A 21,743-nucleotide genomic window follows, 5' to 3' on the forward strand; every position below is an offset into this window, starting at 1 on the left:
AGAGTTAGTGTCCGTGGCCATCCTAGTGGGGAGCATGGGAGCAGGCAGGCAGGCAGGCTGGGCTGGTGCAGTAGCCAAGTGCTTATGTATTGAGACATAAACATGAGCACAAGGAGAGCTAACTGAGAATAGTGTGACCTTTTGAGATCTCAAAGCCCATTGCCAGGGACATAACACATTTCCTTTAAGAAGGCCATATCTCTCAATCCTTCCCATATAGTTCTATCTACTAGGAACCAAGCATTGAAAATGAGTTTCTGTGTCTTGTTCAAAGCACTGTGATGGCCAAGCTGAGGAAGAGGATCGCTGGTGTTGCCATTGTTGGGACTCAGGGATGATGCTTATGTGTCAGGCTTGCTTGGGCCATAGGTTGTCCCACGAAGATAAGGTGGTGCATATGCTGTTACTTAGGGAATGAAGAAACCTAGTCTCCACTAATCCCTTTCCTTTCAGCTTTCTAAAGCCTGTTTGTACAGGAAATTGATCTTCGCAGTAATACTCTGCTGTGTTTTGTGCTATTAAATTAACACTGGCATGTGTTCTGAGAGAAGAAACAGGTACATAGTCGTAGGCTCTACGAGGAGGAGACAGCGGATGTCTAGGTTAAAGAGTAAATTCCATCCTGACCTGATGTGTAAAGACTGAGCTTCCCTCGACAGTAATGTTGAAACAATGCACTTCAGAGACGGGGGGCTTGGGCAGTGAGATGTGGGGTGAGATTCGGGGGCTTTGGTGGGCATTGTCTAAGCCATGGTATTTTCTAGAAGGAAGGAAGAAATCAGTTCAGTTACTGCTTCTGCTTTCAGAATTCTTTCCATCTCATGCTCTTAGCTAACAGGGCCAGCATCTTGTCAGGAAGGTGTTTCCTCTGTATACGTGGAATCACCCTGTAAGATGCTCTGCAGTGGCTTCTACTTCTGGTATTTAACCAGGCCATTTGCATAACAACGTCTTGTTCCGTTACACCCTCAGGCTCTTACTGCAGGGAAGACTGAACATTTGAAGGGTTTGGAAACATTTGTGTATTGTGAAGACATTGAAGAAGAGCAGTGTGTTTTGGGGACTTAGAGATACAGATGTTGGCTCTGAAGTCACCCTTTTGGGGGTGCCCAAAGTAGATGAGACCATGTGTTTTGTAGACGGAATGCCCTTTAAACATTTTATTGACGATGTATGTATTTAGAGCAATATCGGAGCCTACATGTGCGCCCATGGTGAACTGTAAGCAAAGTGAGCAAACCGTGGACAGGGACTCTCGAATCGACTTTACGGACATGCCCTCTGTCTCACTTTTTAGATTGCTGCCCGGGAACTCAATATTTATTGCCACTTGGACCACAACTTTATGACGGCGAGCATACCCACCCACAGACTGTTCGTGCACGTCCGCCGACTGGTGGCCAAAGGATACAAGGTCAGCTTTGGCTTTGGTTTGTGGAAAAGAAATTGAGATCCTCTTCTAGAGAGTGAGAGCATGTCTTAGGAAGTGGTAGAAAGGCTTTCTTTGGCTTTAGAACTTTGAATTATGGGAATTAACATGTGTTATGGTTATTACCATTGTGCCTCTATTTCTTTTTCTTTCTTTCTTTTTTTTTTTTTTTTGAACCAGAGTCTGAGTTATAAGGCCCAGGGTGGACTTGAACTCACACTCACTCACAGTCCTCTAAGCTGGGCATGTAGGAGTGCTCTGCGTGCCAGCCCTGGTGTCCTCCACTGCATCCACGTGCCAGTTGCTTTGGGTTCTTTCTGCTCCACATCTGGACAGCGAGGGTGTTTTCCTTATTTTCAGTGCTTCAGAAAGGACATTTTTTTTTTCTTTCTATTTTTCGGAGCTGGGGACCTAACCCAGGGCCTTGCGCTTGCTAGGCAAGCGCTCTACCACTGAGCTAAATCCCCAACCCCCAGAAAGGACATTTTAACAGCTTGAAACTTTTTATAAAACAGTGGTTAACTGGATTTGGCAGTAAGTGTGCCTTATTTTGTTGAAGGTGGGAGTTGTGAAGCAAACTGAAACTGCGGCATTAAAGGCCATTGGAGACAATAAAAGTTCTGTCTTTTCCCGGAAATTGACTGCTCTTTATACGAAATCCACACTGATTGGAGAAGATATCCTTTTAAGATAGGACGTTTCCTCTTTCTTGTTGTAGGTGGTTTTGCTTTAAAATGACAAGTTTAACTGAACAGTTTTTCCTTCTCCCTCGTGAGTGTTTGCTGAGGTATTCAATCACTACGAATCCGAGCGTTTCACCATGGTGGGTGTGTCACTTGAGAGAGGGGTGGGTAGTGGCTGGATACAGTATGTGTCCAGCGTCACAGTGAGAACAGAATTTATCGTACTTGGTAATAGCAAGAAAAAGAAATGAGCACAATAAAACATACCAGGTTAAGGATCATTTGTGGGGGAGTGTCGGCTGTCCAGGGTCTCCTCAGAGTCTTGCTAACATGAGACCTGAAAGTAACTCCCTAACTTCATGTGAAGTGACCTTCAGAGACAAAATTAAGACACAATTGAATGTAAGACCATTTTCATTAATTGTTGACTTCCTAAACAAATTATTGAAGTGGGTAGTTGGTTGAAAGCTTGTACACAATGATTGTCCCAAAGTTTATTATCGCTCATAAATTCTTTATGTTAGTTGAAGCAAAGTAATTTCCAAGGCATAATGATAAGATCCTTGGCTTCTTGTTTTGAGAAGAGTCTCACTGTGTGCTGCTGGCTGGCCTTGGATTTCTTAAGCCTTTCTGATAGTTGGATTATCTTTGCCTACACTTGACCCATTATTTTAAAAAGTTAAATAGTTATTCAGAAGAAGCAAGGTACAATAAAAAATATTTACTAGATAGTGGGTCATTCTCTGTTTTTAAGTGTTTTCCTTTATTAAAAGTAAATTTCAAATTAGCAGAGATTTCTGTCTCTGTCAGAAAGGAAAAAGGCACCTAATAAAGAATAATGAAATAATAAAGCGAAGACAAAAAGATTGGAATAGGACAGAACTACACAACAAAGAGAGCCAAAGAAGAAGCACTGGCAGCACATCAGGCGCAGTCACACAGCGGTCGCACATGCAGGAATCCCACAAACCCAGCCTGGGGCTGTCTAGCTTATAGACTTGGAGGACGGTTAAAACGTGCTACTTCCTCAGATGCGGCCTCTTCTGTTGGCCATCTGCTGCTGGCACAGGGCCCACCCTTAAGAGTGGTTGGCTCCCCAGTGAGACTGCCTGGAGAAAACAGGGTAGCTTCGTCCAGAGTCACCATGTCCTCGAGCCTTTTGGCTTCTGGGATTCATTTTATACATGTCTGTGCACACACACTCCTGTGTGTAAATGTGTGTTTCTGTTCACTTAGAATGTCTTAAAATTCTCTTGATGCTCGGTGCTAGGCACTTTAGAGACGGGGATTCACGTATGCTATTTTAGTGCGTGCCTTTGCTTTGTAGCATCACTGGGGTGGTAAGGAGTCAAGTGCCACCGTCGACTCAGCAAAATGGGTTCATTTTAGGGCCCCCACCAGGTTGCAGGTGCACCTCCTGCCCCTTCGGAATTGCCTGTCCTTGTACCTGGATAGTTCAGGGAAGAGAGCGCACGAAACTCTGACCGTACTTGGAAGAGCGCTGCATGAGGAAATAAGCCTGTGTTGAAGGGAATGAAGCATGTGATTTTCTTTAATTATTACTACATGTGAATCCTCTGATCAGGCTGGATGATTCTGTAAATATTGATGAGGTAGTGACGGATACATCTACCAACTATCTTCTGTGTATCTACGAAGAAAAAGAAAACATTAAAGACAAAAAGAAGGGGAACATTTCTGTTGGCATCGTGGTAAGTCCTTTGACGGTCAGGAGTGAGTGACGGGTGTTTGTGGTTCCTCTGGAGAGTTGTCATGAGTGGTACATGATGGGGATTTGGAAGTTCTCTCAGGGACTTTACTAGGAAAACCTTTCCCTCACAACAGTTACGGTTTTCTTTTCTGTTTGCTTGGCACTTTGTGCTGGCGAATGCTCCAGATTCTTTCAGACTATAATGGGCATGCAGGTGGACAGAGACCTGACAGCACAATGAAATGCTATACCTACATGCACATGGCTAGCAGAGGAATGTCCTCTTTGGTGTGTAATCTAACGGGAGTGATTTGGGCACTGTCCTAATTAGATTCTGAGGGAGGGAGAGTTAAGGGGGATGATTAAGTGGCCAGTTCGAGACAGCTATAGAAGTGCTAATTTTGCCTTCTGCCCACTCATGAGCAAATTTATCCACTTACAGGTCTAAGACTGTGCCCCTCAGAAGTATTAGACTCCTTATAACCATTCTGTGCCTTTTCAACATCTACAGTCAGTGACCAGCATTAACAAACATTCCTAAAGCCTCACTGTCTTCACCTTTTCATACATTATTCATGCCGCATAACTGTGCTAACCTGACATTTGCTTAGCCAGTAAGCCCTTCTCTCAGGGAGTTGGCAAGGCTGTGGGAGTCGGGGGGCTCACATGAATGTTTCCCACGAGAAGCACTTTTTCTCTCATCACAGACAGTTGGCCCCATCTACAAACAGTAAGGTTATTTGCTCATCCTCTTTAGCACATGCACTGTGCTGTTTTATATTTACCTGGAGCTCAGACTGAAGAGCAGAGTTGGTACCACACGAGAGCACACAGGTCCTACTCTAGCATCTAGCAACAGCGTCCTGCCACTGCCAAGGCTCACTGTAGTGGTGGAACAGTGGTCATTGATCCTAAGTGGTTCTGGCTTCCATCATTGAGGTCAACAGTCCTGACTCCTGGCGTCCTGAGCTCTAGGCCAAGGCGGCCCGTGCCACTTGAGCTTTGGAATCTTCCAGATTTGCACAAGGCCACTAGAAGTGTGCTCCAGTTCCTCAGTTAGTGGGGCTGAAGGAGATCATTTCTCCTTACCCTCAGCACTGGTCTCCCTGGGCGTTTCTCCCTCTGCAAGGAGCACCTCTTATTTCCCAGTCACTCCCTGAGAGTCTCCTGGGTGCTGGTAGAGAACCTCGCTGTTGAGAACCAGGCGAGTGTGCCTTGCACCTTCATTTCGGGCCATTGTTTGGACTGGGTTTCTTATGTCACTCATCTCTTGGAGTGATAACGGTGCAGATGTCACCATCAGACTAGTTCTTTGATTAAAGCGACAGAGAATTTGGCTGCCTGTTAACTGCCATCTGAATATCTGTGAACAGCTTATATAAATATGCTTGATTTGTGGGTTGGGACATCAACTTATGTAGGTAACCTGGTAGCCCATGCCATAGCTGTGCCCACTGCAGGATTTCTCTGGGCTCGAATTGGACATTCCGTGGTTACAAATGAAGGATTTAAAGAAATTATAAAATACTCAAATGGAAAAAGTGAGTAGGAATTTACCAGAGTAGTGAGTGTGAGACAGTCACTCAGGTCAGTAGCCAGTACTCTCCAGAACCCTCAAGTTCCCCAGGTCCCTCCCTTCTACAGTCACTGTAATCCAGGTTTTGGGTGGATAATATCCTTTTCTTTTCTGGTTTGACCACCTCCAACTTTATGTACAAAGGAAGCATACTATAAAAGTGTTTTGAATCTTTTGTTTTCTGTTTTGTATACAAACTAAAAGGGCACAACATGGTATGTGTGTGTGGCAGGAGTGGGGTACACGCGCACCATGGCCGTGCTTGCAGAGATTAGGGGACACTGAGAATCAGCTCTTTCTACCCTGCGAGGATGACACAGCTGCCCAGGCTTGGCAGCGAGCCCCTTTATCTGCTGAGGTGTGCTGCTGGCCTGAATGTGACATCTATTGACATGCTTTAGATCTTTGGTTTCTTTCCAATCTTAGAACTCACATGTACTCATTCCTCTGTTGCTGGTCACATGGGGGTCTTGGTGGTTTTTGCCTATCTATGTAAAGAATACTTCTGTAGGCACTCTTTGCATTTCTTTATATATACCCAAGCTCTTGTGAGTGTGTACCCGGGAGAAACTATGATGTAAACACTGTGGCACTTTCTGCTTTCCTAGATGATGCCTGGCTCTTGTCGACTGCATTAGCAATATAAAGGCTTGTGATACTTCCGGCTTTTCCTTAGGTCAAGCTGTCCCTACCTATTCGTCTCTGAGGTGTCAGTAGTAGAGTGCAGCCTGGGAAATGGATGCAGCTCCAGCCTTTTATTGCTCTGAGACCTTGGTTTAGTAACTTCACTGCTCTCCCCTCTTCCACACCTTGGCCCCTTTCAGGTTTTCTTCCTGTTCACACCGGGGTGACCGGTGATGGTTTTCAGTTGTCTTGGCTGTTTTACTGGAGACTAGGTGGGTTCCACTCATTGTGTTGAGCTTGGTTTCTGCTGCACGAGAACGAGGCTCTGCTGCCTCTAAGTGATCAGGTGCGGTCACTGGCACTGTCCTCATAACTTGCTCTCTGTTCAGGGCGGGGCCGTCAGAGCCTTCACACAATGGATGCCTGACTTAGTCCCCGCAGCAACCTCTTGAGAGAAGTTGATAATGTGTTTCCATACGTAGGAGAGGAAGCTGATGCTCGGCGGCTTGTTAGAGCACTCTGTCACGTACACCAGGTCCCACCCTGTACCCAGTGTGTCTCATGAAACTCCCACTTAAGCCTATTGCATTGTTTATTTGTTTGTTTATTTACGTGTATACATGGCAAATGTGGAGGTCAGAGGACTACGTTCAGAGTAGGTTCTCTCCTACCATATGAATCCCATGGAGAAACACAGGTCCTCAGGCTCAGTAGCAAGACCTTTTTACCTGTGCAGTCCTCTCCCCAGCCCTCGGCCCCTTTTGATGCCTGTGACTGTAACTTACATGAGAGTCTTACAGTGCAGAGGGACTTTCCCTTTGGAAGCTGAGCACCTCTTTGGAGCAGGTCAATAAGTAAAACGGCGCCAGCGACGTGTCGGCGCAGCTGGATGGTGTCTGTCCTGTGCTGTCACGCTTGCCATTGCTTCCAGGGAGTGCAGCCTGCGACGGGCGAGGTCGTGTTCGACTGCTTCCAGGACTCAGCTTCCAGACTGGAGCTGGAGACTCGCACAGCAAGCCTGCAGCCCGTGGAACTGCTGCTTCCCTCACAGCTGTCCGAGCCAACGGAGATGCTCATCCGTAGAGCCACCGCTGTCAGGTGAGGAATGAAGCCACTCTCACACTCGAGTGACGTCCCAAGCCAGTACTTGTTCTTATAGAAATTACTTATGGTAATCGTACCCTAACAATGGAGGGTCCCCCCACTCCTCCAAGTCAGGGTTTCTCTGTGTAGCCCCTGCTGTCCTGGAACTTGCTTTGTAGACCTGGCTGGACTTGAACTCACAGAGATTCATCTGCTTTTGCCTCCCAAGAGCTGGAATTAAAGGTGAGCACCACTACCCTGGCTTCAATAATAGAGTTTTTAAAAGGAAAAAAAAATTACGTAGGACTATAGATAATAGCCATTTTAAAGGGCTTTATCATATTACTTAATTATAATGTTTGAAGATTTGTGTATATATTCTACAGGTAATTTAGAATTTATTTCTATAAATGCTTGTATAATTTGTGTGCTGAATGTTTCTCTTCTGTGGAGCCAAGGAGTTTTATTTACTTGGCCCTAACTCGCAATACTCATTTTGAAGCAAGTAGAGGAGAAGATGGGTGTGAGACTATAACATGCCTTGCTGAACTCTCAAGGCATGCCATGTTAACATGTGAACTCTCAAGACATGCCATGTTAACATGTGAACTCCCAAGGCATGCCATGTTAACATGTGAACTCTCAAGGCATGCCATGTTAACATGTGAACTCTCAAGGCATGCCATGTTGACACTACAGCAGGTGCCTCTCTGTAAGAGTGGCCGGAAGGGCAGGGAGCATGGGCCAGGCCCAAGGGTCGAGAGCCATCTGCATGAGGGAAGGGCTGACGGGCCACTGATTAAACCAAACTGATTTAAAGAGAGGCCTTGCTTTCACAGTCTGTTTTTCCGATGACAGTACCAACATGCATTTACTTAGAAGGTTTAAGAGTTATAAAAAGAAAGATAAAATAAATCCAGTTCCACAAATACAGAAGTAACTGCACTTCGGTGTTTTATTTCTTTATATGTGTTACTTTTTAATTTATAAACTTATGTTCATGTAGCAAACATAGCGTTGTACCTGTATTTAGCTTTAAAGTCCCCTATTTTCTCATGGGAAATTTCAGACAAATGAGAGTGGACTGAGGGAATAGTGTGGTGAGACACCCCGTCCATCAGCCAGTGCTTACTGCGTGCCCCAGCCTGGAACTAGTCTCATGCAGCCACACCCTTCTCTCTGGGACACTTATTTTGAAGCAAATCTCAGGCACTACCATTTGCCTGCTAATATTTGAGTGGCGCTTCACCAACACGCTGCGTCTGACATTTGTTGTCTGAGTGGACTACGATGCAGCTACTGCTTCTTGTGATTACCGTTTTTTTGCTCAGATGGTGGGGTAGCATCTTCAGAAACGTTTGTGTGCGCTCTTAAGTCTTCCCAGTTGGCTTCCAGGCAACAGGGTAACATTATATTACATTTTCAGGTAAGAAAGGTTTTGTGACTTTGGTGGTGTCTATGGTCAGTGCTGACACATAGTTTCTTATCTCAGACCTAGAGTCCCTCTGTATCCCTGTCTTTTTCTGCACCAAACAGGAAGGTAAAAGCTCTAGTTTTCGTCAGGTACTGGTGGGCATTTTATTAATAATGAAGACATTATATATTAGTACTACGTGCAAAAATTGCCTGGAATTATAGAAGATTTCTAATGTAGTAGTTTTAAAAACAGTTTTTAAAAAATTTAGCTTTTTATTCCTAACTTTAACCACAAGAGGTCTCCAAAGGATTTTATATTTTATGACTTAAGTTTTTTTTGTTTTTAAGAATATGAAATTCTTCCCATTTATTTCTCAAGCTAGATGTATTTATTTTGTACTGTGTATCACTTTGAGATTTAAAACAACCATTAGGCAAAGATGATAGTCAGCTGAATTAAACACCCGTGAATAGTGACAAACTGTTTTTCTCAGGTGTCTGTCTTTGTACAGAAGGTGTTTGTCAGATGGGATCAGGCATCCTATTCCGTTATCCTGTTGTTGTCAAAATGTATACAGAGAAACAAATAGCAGTTTTGAGATTGCTTTAGTTGGGAGAGTTTTATGTTTACAGAATATAGATTCTAGTAAAGAAAAGCTATGGAAATTGTACCTTAATTTAATAATGATAGTTACTAATATTATTTACTAGCTCTCACATTGAGTCTTGAGGCAAGCATGGCGACTGTCACGGGCGCTGCTCACATCTGAGTTCACAGAGATGGGGGTATCCCAGGCACAGCCACGGCAGGCTGTGAAGGAGGCCGACTCTGACTGGATGGAGGGAAGAACATAGTGTGTAAAATGAAATGATTCAGAGTCAGGCACACGGCGAGAGACTCTCAAGATCAGAGGAAATGTTCTTCCTGGAAACTGAGGAAAAATCCCAGGCTTCAACTAAGAAATGCAGGGAAGGAGGATAAATTCATGGGGCAATCAGTGAGGTTTCTGGCCATAGTAGAGAAGAAGGGAGGAGTTTACTGCCAGGAGAGACTCTTGAATTTTTAAGTGAAGAAGAAGAATGATTTACATGGGGAGAACGCATAGAGTAGATGAGAGAGGCTGGGGAAAGTCAGTAGTTGAAAGTAGGAGGAAGAAGCAGCAGAAAGAGAAGGTTTAAAGTCAGGTAAGACCAGGACAAGGAGGAGGAGGAAGGCTGTGGTCTTGTGAGTGTGAGTAGGGATGGGCTATGGTCATGTGAGTGTGAGTAGGAGGTGGTCTGTGGTCATGTGAGTGTGAGTAGGGATGGGCTGTGGTCATGTGAGTGTGAGTCATGTGAGTGTGAGTAGAAGGAAGGCTGTGGTTTTGTGAGTGTGAGTAGGGATGGTCTGTGGTCATGTGAGTGTGAGTAGGAGGTGGTCTGTGGTCATGTGAGTGTGAGTAGGAGGTGGTCTGTGGTCATGTGAGTGTGAGTAGGGATGGGCGGTGGGCATGTGGGCGTGAGTAGGGGGAAGGCTGTGGGTTTGTGGAGTGTGAGTATGGAGGGGTCTGTGGTCATGTGAGTTTTGTGAGTGGGAGTAGGGATGGTCTGTGGTCATGTGAGTGTGAGTAGGAGGTGGTCTGTGGTCATGTGAGTGTGAGTAGGAGGTGGTCTGTGGTCTTCTGAGTGTGAGTAGGGGGATGGGTCTGTGGTCATGTGAGTGTGTGGGCATGGGCTGTGGAGGAGGAGGTGGCTGTGGTCATGTTGTGGAGGTGGTCTGTGGAGTGTGAGTGGGAGGTGGTCTGTGGTCTTGTGATGGGTGTGATGTGAGTGTGGGGAGGTGGTCTGTGGTGAGTAAGGGATGGTCTGTGGTCTTGTGAGTGTGGGAGGTGGTCTGTGGTCATGTGAGTGTGAGTAGGAGGTGGTCTGTGGTCTTGTGAGTGTGAGTAGGGATGGGCTGTGGTCATGTGAGTGTGAGTAGGAGGTGGTCTATGATCATGTGAGTGTGAGTAGGAGGTGGTCTGTGGTCATGTGAGTGTGAGCAGGGGTGGTCTGTGTTCATGTGAGTGTGAGTAGGGATGGGCTGTGGTCTTCTGAGTGTGAGCAGGGGTGGGTTGTGGTCATGTGAGTGTGAGTAGGAGGTGGTCTGTGGTCATGTGAGTGTGAGTAGGGATGGTCTGTGGTCTTGTGAGTGTGAGTAGGAGGTGGGCTGTGGTTGTGTGAGTGTGAGTAGGAGGTGGTCTGTGGTCATGTGAGTGTGAGTAGGGGTGGGTCTGTGGTCATGTGAGTGTGAGTAGGAGATAGTCTATGGTCATGTGAGTGTGAGTAGGAGGTGGTCTATGGTCATGTGAGTGTGAGTAGGGATGGGCTGTGGTCATGTGAGTGTGAGTAGGAGATAGTCTATGGTCATGTGAGTGTGAGTAGGAGGTGGTCTGTCTGTGGTCTTATGAGTGTGAGCAGGGGTGGGTTGTGGTCATCTGCTGTGTGTGATACACTGAATAGCAGGGTTCAGTTGTTACAGTATTGATGGAAACCGTGTGACATTTGGGAAGATGCCTGGGTTAAGAAGTAGCCCCACTACTTGATATGACTAACTGAGGGTTGTGGAAAAATGCCTTCTGCCCAGTGACTTAGTCTGACCCTTCAAATAACTGCTTGAATATTTCCTTACTATTTCATATTGCAAAGTTAAAGAAAAGGTTGAAGTCCAGTGTTGTTAGACAGATCTACTACTACTACTACTAGTACTAGTACTACTGCTACTACTACTACTACTGCTGCTGCTGCTGCTGCTGCTGCTGCTTTTTCCTTAATAGCGTCTCTCACCTCCTTCTGTGAAACCAGATTGAGAACCATGGCAAAATCAAGAGGGAGGCCGCAGTTGTCCACACATGTCTTCTTCATGATCCATATTATCCAAAGCAAAACTAGGTTCCTTTTCGGTTCAGCATTGCTGTGTTTTATTATGAAGAATGGGTTCTGTTTACTTTGTGGGTATAAGTGTTTTGCCTGCATACATGTCTGACCCCCATCTGCATGTCTGGTACCAACGGCAGCCAAAGGTGTAGGATTCTGAGACCTGGAGTTGGGGATGGTCTTGAGCCATCATGTGAGCGCAGGAAACAGAATCTATGTCCTCAAGAGCACTGCTCTTACCCGGTGAGCCAACCCCAGCACCTCGTACATCTTGAGAATTTGATCCATGAGCACTGTGGTTATGACGTGTCGCTGCTGTAATTCTCTGCTGCTCCTCTGCTGCCCGGGTCCTGTCTTGTTCACTCTGTTACTGTTGTTCCACTGGACTCCGATAGCAGCGGTTTTAACTGGTGTTTCTGTCGGTCCTGTGTGTTGTCTCCAGCTCACGGTAGTTCCCTCGCTCTTCTTCAAGCAGCCGATCACCGAGTTTTCTAGTTTGAGTATTGATATGTCACTTCTGAATTTTTTTGTTTAGTTTCTTGTTATATCTTTAACTGCTGTGCAGAAATTTTTTTCCTTGTCTGTTTTCTTATCGTTTTATTTGTTTCAAGCCTATGTATAATTACTGGTAAAACATTGATAATTAATTTTGTGTATGAGTGTGTTATGTGGGCAGACACGTGAGGGTCAGAAGACAACTATGATGTACATTTAGGGGATTTGAACTCAGGTCATCAGGCTTGGCAGCAGGTGACTTTGCCTGCTGACCTGTCTTGTTGGCTCTTAAAGCCTTAAAAACAACACCAACACTGCCGATTTCTCTGTTTTTTCCATTTCATCCATATATATAGTACACTGTGATCACAGTCGCTTCTGTTGCTCTCTCTCCCACTCACACCCCTGCTGACCCCTCTTCCCTTCCAACCAGGCCTTCTACTCAAAATGTCTATTTTATGTTCTATGTCCGGTGTCCATAGCCACCTCTATGGTGAGCCCATGATACAGCCTTGGCACTGTCAAAGATGCCGACATTGCCACCGTCCTGCTGTTGGTCTATTGATTGTTTTTTTTAATTGGAGTCGAGATCCTCCAGTTTCTTGGTGTGACAGTGAGTTTTGGTGGTAACGTGTGCTTTTCCCTACTGTGATGTGAGAATCCGGGCCTTATTTAGACGGTCTTAGCGGTTTTCAGATTTACCAGGTGGGCCGTGCTGCATCTTTACTGCCCGGCGGAGATACATCCAGATATTCCCTCCGCAGCCTCTGGTGGGTGCTCTCAGTTCCAGACGACAGGAGTGCAGTCTCCATGTCATTCAGTAGGAGGGACCTCGCCCCACAGTGAGGGGGCGTGCAGGCTGCACCTGTGCCCCATTGCACCATGGGGCCTGAGGACGTAGTTAGTGCTCGGGATGGCCAGCTCAGTTTCTTACCCTCCTCAGACCACCCCAGCAGGATGAGACCGGAGCCCACCCGCCTAAGTCCTCCCTGGGATGGGTGAAGGTTGGACCTTCGTTTTCCTGTAGCCCCTGGCTAGAATGCAGTTTTTATTGTCTGAACTGTTGACCTTCTGAAATGTTGGCCTCCCTAGCTCTAAAGCTGGTTGTGTGTGGTGAAGAGGAAAAGGAGGAGCTCAGCCCTGTGTCTGTTCAACGCGAGTGCCCTGGCTGGTCTGTTTTCTGCCCGCTTCGTCTCTCGTGACATTTGGGGAGTTGGGACTTGTCAGGAGGAAAGAGGAACACATTCCCACTCCTTCCCATGCGGACGCCCTCTGGGCAAGACTGTAGTGATCGCTCTGCCTCACCTTGTTTCCTGAGAGCTGTTTTCATGTAATTAAATCATTAGTGCATTGATTGTATCTCGGAGACTTACTACAGTGAAGTTGACTTTTGTAGATGTGTGAATCTCATTAAAAGTCGCAAATTAAAACTGTAAAATAGTCTGTAGAACAGATCAGTGGGGCCCATCCCGGCCTCATTCTCTGTGACTTCACAGCAGGGGTCTTACAAAAGGCAGTGGCGAGTTTTGCTAGCCCTCCTTCACAGTGACCGTTAGGCGATGAGACCCTGTCACTTGCACACCTTGTTCTTTTTGTCATTGCACAAAACTGAGTGTCAGTTAAAGTGTTAGAAGGCACCTTAGTGCCCAGGAAGGGGGTTTGTCATGCAGAGTCTGAGGCACAGGAAGGTGCGGACTGAGTTACCGGCACACCAGCCACCAATGACAGCCAGCAAGCCACACCTGGCCTGCTTACCTGAGAGAATTTTAAGAGACTCACCTTTTTTTTTTTTAACTTCCATAGTTAAATATTTACTAAATGCATATTTAAAACATCTAATTAGGGAACCGAACCTGTAATTTCATAAATTTTCATGGTGTAGAAAGTGTCTTAAGTTGGTTTTGAGTTGATTTAGCAAGAGTGAGCAAGCCGCAGTGACGTGCTCACGGGCAGAGAGGAGTGACTGCAGGAGAGGTCTGAGCACTTAGGGACAGTGCCCCACTCACCCGTACCTCCTTAGATGCTCTAGCATGAATTAAACACTCTATAAATTGGATCATTATTTAAATGCTAAAACAAAGACAAGCAGAGTTAAACGGACTCTAAGTGATGAGCCTGAGGCCCACAGGGCCCCTTCAGCTCTCCAAGGAGGGCCATCCTCCATGCTTTATGACTGGCTTGCACTTCCTATTCAGGTATTTTATTCTACCATCTAGGTAGTTTTATTAATTTAGGTGTCTACAGTAAACTTTAATGAAACATCTTTTCTTACGTGTTAGAAAAGGCTAGATATGTTCTTCCAGTAGATCCTCAACTCGTTCACTCATCCTCTGAGCTGCACGTTATTAAATGCTTTCCACTTTCATCATTAAAAATAGCCACTGGGCATCTGCCACATACCAGGTTTGTACTCAGGTGGTAAAGGTACAAAACAGGGTAAGAATCTTACCTGGCAGCTTCCAGAGAGGATTTAGTTATAGGCAAAGCAGCGATGGGGTTGCTGGCTGTGGGTCCCCTGCTCCTGGGCTGATGGGCGGTGTATGCGTCAGTCCAGCACTTGTGAGGGAACTGAGGCAGGGGTTCTCTGCCTGCATTAAGTAACAAACAGCCTCAAGAACTGTCACGCCTAGCCTGGAAAGCTGAAGGAGTCGGTAATGATGTCGCAGAGGGGAGAGCTGGGAAGACGGAGGGCTCTTTGTGTGTTTGTTTGCTTTTGGTGTGTTCTGAATGAGTGTTGAAGGCTGAAGCAGGAGAGAGCTGTGGCTTCGAGCGGAAAGGTGTCACAGTGAAAAGGAAGGGTGGGGAAAGAGTGACCAGAACGCAGTCACAGCAGGGTTGGGTGGAAGTGGGTTTGGTGCAAAAGGTGGATGAGGTGGCTGGTGACAGGGCAATTTCAGACTGATCGCTCTTTTGGTTCCTTCCTTCTCTCTCACTGACACTGGTGTTGAAGATGGAGAAACAAACTCTAAGTCAAGGGAAGCGGTTGTCCCTGGTAACTGGAGGAACAGGAAGCAGAAGTCCTAGGAACTGAGAAGGGAAGGTTAGGATTGGCTCCTGCTGGAATTGTGACTTAGGGAACTGACAGGCAGGAAATGTGTGTTGTTTGAAGCCACTGAATTCGTGATAATTTACTATAGCAAAGGCAGAAAGTGGTAAACTCTCAGAAATATGAGGTGACCGGCATGAGCTGTTTCAGGCCACTCCGTAGGTCAGTCACACAGCAGTGGCCTAGGCGATGATGATGCAAACTCTATCTTAGTGTCAGTCCTGGCTGTAAAGAACTTGTAAATTGGTGACCACTCACGGCAGTTAACTCAGACCGTGTTGTCTCTCTCGGGGACCCCGTTTCTTTTGCCCTGTTTTTATACTGTTGAAACAGGGGTAAGTTTCTTGCACCTACAAAATGTTAGTGTCAGGACTAGGGCTTCAGCTCCGTGGTAGGGAGTGTGCCTAGGAAGCTCAGTGCCAGCAGAAGTTCTGGCTGACGTGTGGAACACGTGTGGGAAGACCTTGGTAGAGCAACTGCCACTTGAGCAGTTTCTAGTCGCAGTAAGGGTACCACTTACATATGAATTATTGTATAGGTGCCCATGCTTTATAGTCTATTATATAACTCTTAGCTCTAGCACCAAACTTACTAAGTTGAGCGAGACAGGAGACTGCCCACCATGCAGAGTGAAAGCCTGTTTCTGCTGCACGGTGGGAACAGCCTGGTCCGCAGCTTGTTGCCCTGCCTCCCTTGCACTCACTTGTTGTCACAGAGGGACACGTGGCTTAGACTCCTCATTTTCTGGGGCTTCAGTAGGTTCATTCCACAGGCCTACATACACAGAAAGATGTGCTTCTGAGAGAAGTTTCCCTCTACTTGTCCCGTTTCCTTCCATGGTATCTTTCCCTCTACCCACAGTGCAGAGACTTCCTTCAGGGATATGTATTTTACTCACTGCTGCCTTATCCTGGATAGTAAAAGAGCACTGGCATCAAAGTCCCTCTGTGTCACAGTCTACACACACAGACATTCTGATTAATTTAGAAATGCACAGTTCCAGACTTACGTCCTGGCTGCATGTAGAAAGTAATGCTGACTCAGCTGTCACTGCTCTCCACAGAGTCCTCCAGGGCTGTCATGATGCCAGGTGTTTATGGGTGTCTTCTTTCTAACTTAATGTGTAACCTTCTAACTAAAATGCCCCTATTCAGTGCAGCCTAGGCTGCTGGTGCTTTACGGCTGCATCCTTGTCTTCAAGAATTCTCCTGTGGAATAGTGTAACTGTATGATTTTTGTGCATTTGTTCTGAGAGACTCTAGGTTACCAACTTGGGGAAGAGGTAAGTGGGCCTGGAGAGAGAGCTCACCATTTAAGAGCATGTACTGCTCTTGCAGAGAACGGCTCCTAGCACCTGTGTTGGGTGGATTATAACCACCCATAACTGCAGCTCTAGAGGATCCCATGCCTTTTGGTCTCTGTGGGTTCTTGTACATATGTGAGCATACTACTGCCCATAAATATACATGAGCATAATTTTTAAAAAATGAATATTTTTAAAAATGTGGTAACCAGAATGAGGCAGTGTGATTTTTTTTTTCTAGTGAGATTTATAATTTTAGGTATTTCAAATTCTAATTTGATTCAGTGCTTCTACATATTTCTTTAGATGTTTCTTACGTGTGTCTGTTGTAAAATTATAGTAAAATGCTGTCTTTTATCCCTCACTAGATCCGGCACCGTAGTGCCCCAAGATACCTGGTAGATATCTTCATCTCAGTCAGCAAAGCCTCTCACCGGCTCTGCTCCATCCCATATCACACTGCTGATGGCCTCTCTCTGAGCCTGGCTGCAATCTCTCTACCCATCCAGTTCCCAAGGCAGGCTGTCACCTTGCCAGAAACACACATCTCAATTCCATGCCGGCTTAGTGTCTCCGGCCGCCACATACTCTCTTAAACTTAAATCACTGCATGAAAGAACACACAACATAATCAATAACCTCTGATCCAATCGATAAGATACAATTGCCCACACTAACATCCGAAGCCCTGTACACATCCATCCCTTAAGAACATCCATAACAATGTGCAGAGAGGAATCTTAGCATCTGCCTCCATGCTCTCTCCGCGACTTCTCCACCCTGCTTCTGTCCCCTCCTCTCTTTAAAACTTTTCTCCCGCTCATCCTTCCTTCTCGTCCAATGACAGGTCTCGTTCTATCTTGTATGTGCTTACACCTGCATGATGACATCATCCTACATGTGTCTATTTGTGTGTTTCTGTCTGTCCATCTGTTTGTCTGTGTGCATGCAAATACATGTGGGTGCTTATAGAGGCTAGAAGAGGGTTTCAGATCCCTTAGAACTGGAGTTCTGGTAATTGCGAGCTACCCAGTGTAGGTGTTGGTCTTCTGCAAAAGCAGCAAGTGCTCTTAGCTGCTGAGTCAGTCATGTGTCCAGCTCCCAACTCAATGCTTTAAAATAATACTTGATGTAAAAAGAGTAAAATGGTCCATTTGAGTTTGATTTGTAGGCCCATTGCTTTCATAAATTACCATACACCTGAGGTCAGGCACGCTTTCCCCAGTCTGATTCCTTTTCTTAAACCCTGAGATCTATACACCAACCAAGCTGAAATCTAGTCATGCTACTACATACCTAAAGGACAGTGCATCCAGGACTTTGAGTATAGAGTGGCAGCATTTCGCCTGTGCCTTTTCAGACCTTGGTCTTCTCACTTATTAGCTGTGATTTTCATTTTTCTGTAGCTCAATCCTTATTCAAAAACCGAGTGGACAGTTTGGTTCTGCATTATCCGTTATTTCATATCTCATTTACGCAGTGAGCATAAATGCGTGATGCTTCTATGGGCTTAGGACAGTGCCTGGGACACACCCCAGGCTCTTTCATGGTTTTAGCATTCCAGCGCTATTTAGAGGTCGCACTGCACACCATTCCACTGCTCTCCGGATGCTGTCCTGTAAATGCCGTGAGGTTCTAAGCATGGCCATCCTTTGGAGCACGTATTAGCTAGTAAAAGATGCTGTCTCTGAGGTTTTGCTCTGTGGTGCAGGTAGTTTATAGAAGCTTGCTAGAGTTGATATAATTCTAGTAATTTGTATCAAGTTGCTGCAACATTAGCTTAAGTCAGCTATGGTAGGTAGGATCATTGGCACTCTAGAAACTGGCAGATACCACTTGATTCCTCTTGGAGGCTTCCTTGGTATGGTAGTGATTTGTAAGCTCATGCCTGAGGAGAGGTTGATCCTTTTAGTGGAACTGTAGCAGCTGGCACGCCTAGCATTGTTTCACACAGCTGTAGGCTGTGAGTCCCAAGTCAGGGTGGCAGCAGTCTTTTGAGGCCAGGAAAAAAGGGAGGGCAGTTCTCTGCTGTCTCCTTAGCTGTAGGCAGTCTAGTCTTCTGTGCCTCCTCATATGGCCGCCCTCTGTGCTTGTGTTGTACAGGTGTTTCTTGTGTTGTTTATGCTGGAGGGCGGCCTACTCTAATGATCCCACTGTAACATACGTGCCTGTGTAAGCCTCTATCTCAGTATGCTAGGCTGGGAGGTGCAGGATTTCCACTTGTAAATAAGTTCCTGGGGTCACAGTTAGCCTGTAACCCATGAATGCATGTCTGTGCATGCATTGTTAATTGTTCTGTGAATTCCAGATTACTTGTTTATTTTTTTTTTCTGAGGTTGCTCTAGGGATAATATCAGAATTAGGTTTTCTGGAGAAAAACATTAGTTTAGTTGAGGATTTTAGGCCCCTTGAAAAATCAGCCTCTGGACCTGAGGCATATAAGCCGAGTGAAATGGCCAGGTATTTTTTGCTGAGAAAATGCTTTTAATGCATGGAAGACGTTTTTGAGGTGATTTTCCAGCTATCTGAGATTATTTCATTCTTGTGTTTCTTCATAGTTATGTAAAATGGAGGTTTTTTTTTTTAATGGAAAAAAACCTTTTCTTGTCAAAGGCTAGCAAAATAGCATGCATGGCTTTGTGCTTTGAGAAAAACTGACATATTTTAGATCTCAGGGAGAAAAGGTTTTTTATTTGTAAATTTTTTAATGTACTATTTTTAATGTGCTATGCCTATATATTTGTATCAGTTATGGTTGACATTTAAAATATTTCAGATTGTGTAGCTATGGAATATACTTTAAAATATATATTTGTTATAATTTATATAATATATTATAGTTTTAACATATATTTATTAAATATAATTTATATAATACGTATATAGTTTTTGAGACAGGGTCTTTAACAACTCTGGCCCTGGCTGTTTTGGAACTGTCTCTGTAGACCAGACTGGCCTCAGACGCACCTGCCTCTGCCTCCAGACTTCTGGGATTAAAGGCGTAGCCACCATGGCCAGCTCAGAACTGCGTCCTGAAGTTCGGTATTTTTGTTTCAGAGGGAAAGCTGTGCATTTTGCTGGATAGATGCTGGAATCAGCGTCTTACTCAGAAGGCTTTGGGGTTTGCGTTTGCATGGGTATTTTAGTCATGTTAGTTTTAGACTTTTTTTTTTTTTTTTTTTTTTAATTTTTTTTCGAGCTGGGGACCGAATCCAGGGCCTTGCGCTTCCTAGGCAAGCGCTCTACCACTGAGCCAAATCCCCAACCCCTAGTTTTAGACTTTAAAAAGCCTTTAGTTTTAAATTATATATGGCGGTTTCAGGAGTTTTATTTGTAATCAGCCTTAATCAGATGTGATTTACATGTAATAAGCTTTGTACATTTTAAGTTTGTTTCAATACAGCCAGTGTAAACATGCTGCAGCCGTCATCCCAGGTAAGCTCCACGCTTCTCCTCAGACTTCCCCCTGCCTCTTTCTCGTTACTTTCTCTCCACCTCCAGTTTCACGCCAGCATGGTGATCGCTGTAGTTAGAGGAAAGGTCAGGCTGTTTAGGGTCCACACACCTGGAATCACTACAGCGTGGACTCTTCCGTGTCTACTCCCTTACCTTTGCACAAAGAAACATGTCGTCATCGTTGGATGTATGGGAAGTTTGTTCTCTTTAATTGCTGTGTAGTTTTATGTTAGATGAATATGTAAGGTTTGTTGGTCATTCACTTGCTCAATCCTTGGGTCATTTCCAGCTTGTGGCTATTTTTAGTAAAGCTGTTAGGAACACTCCTCTGTGTTCTACCTTCTCACAGACAGACACGCTTGTTTTAGATAGACCTAGGAGTAGAATTGCTAGGTTAGGTTTATAAACATATGTATTCAACTGTGTGGGAAACAATGAAAATGTTCTTCATAGGAATTCCACATTTGCTTCTGGGCTGCAGTGTGTGAGCGCTGCGGCTTCTGGGCTGCAGTGTGTGAGCGCTGCGGCTTCTGGGCTGCAGTGTGTGAGCGCTGCGGCTTCTGGGCTGCAGTGTGTGAGTGCTGTGGCTTCTCTGCTGCAGTGTGTGAGCGCTGTGGCTTGTCCTTCTCATCTATTGCCCTAGTGCGTCTTTTTACTTTGAGCCACTGTAATGAGCAAATTGCGATTTCACATTTGGGTTTTAATTTGCTTCTCTATGAGTAGAGCTGTTTCATGTATTTATTGGGTGTTCATCCATGTGTCTTTTCTGTCCATTTTAACTCCTGGATTGCTTGTGTTGATGGATAGGAATTTTTCTAGGTAAAATTTTTACCCCACGTCTGCATACATATGCATTCTACCTCTCTCCCTGTCCTCCCTCCCCCTCTCACTCTGTGATACTTTCTCCAAGCTTTTGGTTTACCTTTTAATTTTCTCACGAACACAGAAGAACAAAAGATTTGAATATCAAACCTACAGTTTCCTCTTTAGTAACAAGTGTCTTCTGTATCTTGAGTTCTGCCTATCCCAGAAGCATGAAGACTTTTATATTTTCTCCTTGTGAGGTTTATATAGTTTAAGCTTACAGTTTTGGGTCTACGAGGCATTTTGATTGTGATGCTCTGAGCCGGGAATAGAGTTAATGTTTCTCCTTAGTTTGCCAGCTGTTTCTGTGCTGTATGTAGAGAAGATGGTTCGCACACACTCAGTCACAGGTGCCAAGGTTTTATTTTGAATTTGACTTTGAAAAAGGAGCTAGGACTTGACATTCCCATAGTGGACATTGTAGATTTTGACGTTTTATTATATCTGTTAAAAGGATTTTAGAGGTATTTTTTGTTTCATATTAAAAAAAAAATAAATGGGAAGGTAAGAACTCCAAAACCTCATGATGCCAACTTCTCCCTCATATGTTCTACTGGGGATGAATATAAAATAGATGGCGTGCGTGCCTGTGTGTGTGTGTGTGTGTACAGGTGAACTTTGGAACACTGGAAACGCACAGATAGGATATAACAGGTACAATCTTAAGTGATTTAGAATGTAATAACCTTTATTCCTCTGACTTAGGTTTGACTATAACTTTGGTATAGGTGTGGTTTTCCATATCTTTGGTTTTCTCCTAGTAGAATACTGCTATGTAAAAAGCCTTGAGTTATCCTTGCTTCTACTTAGGAGATGAAGTGCTCTGTGCCTGTCAGAGAGAATCCCTGGAAGGAAGCTGTGTCGGCAGAGAGTGGCTGACTGTGGCATCCCTTCTCTTGGGCTAGCATTTGCCCCTGAAGAGCCCCCTTAGCTCATCTCCCTTAGCACCGGCATCATGTCACTAACAGATAATTAACCTAGCAGACTGCCAACCCAAAAGCCAAGGGTGTTATCAGACAACATCTAAAGCCTACAGATAAGTTTCTCCATCTTGTGGTTACCGCCTCTCTGATGGATTTTAGACCGGCTCTGATTTATGACTTTCTTTGTTCTTTAAACCATAAAATGCCATACAGGAACATGAAATTTACAGTGACCTAAA

General features: G+C 45.0%; 1 protein-coding gene across 2 annotated transcripts in view; it reads left to right on the forward strand.

The window, feature by feature from the left end:
• Msh3 (mutS homolog 3) overlaps positions 1 to 21,743 on the forward strand; it is a 139,942-nt gene that overhangs the window by 9,289 nt on the left and 108,910 nt on the right. For both annotated transcript variants that reach the window (XM_032899044.1, XM_032899046.1), the window contains exons 5-8: positions 1,298 to 1,414; positions 1,989 to 2,106; positions 3,679 to 3,824; positions 6,955 to 7,121. In XM_032899044.1, the coding sequence (XP_032754935.1) occupies positions 1,298 to 1,414; positions 1,989 to 2,106; positions 3,679 to 3,824; positions 6,955 to 7,121 (548 nt within the window). The remainder of the gene's footprint in view (positions 1 to 1,297; positions 1,415 to 1,988; positions 2,107 to 3,678; positions 3,825 to 6,954; positions 7,122 to 21,743) is intronic.

The sequence above is a fragment of the Rattus rattus genome, chromosome 3 (genome assembly GCF_011064425.1).
Source record: "Rattus rattus isolate New Zealand chromosome 3, Rrattus_CSIRO_v1, whole genome shotgun sequence".
Taxonomy (NCBI): domain Eukaryota; kingdom Metazoa; phylum Chordata; class Mammalia; order Rodentia; family Muridae; genus Rattus; species Rattus rattus.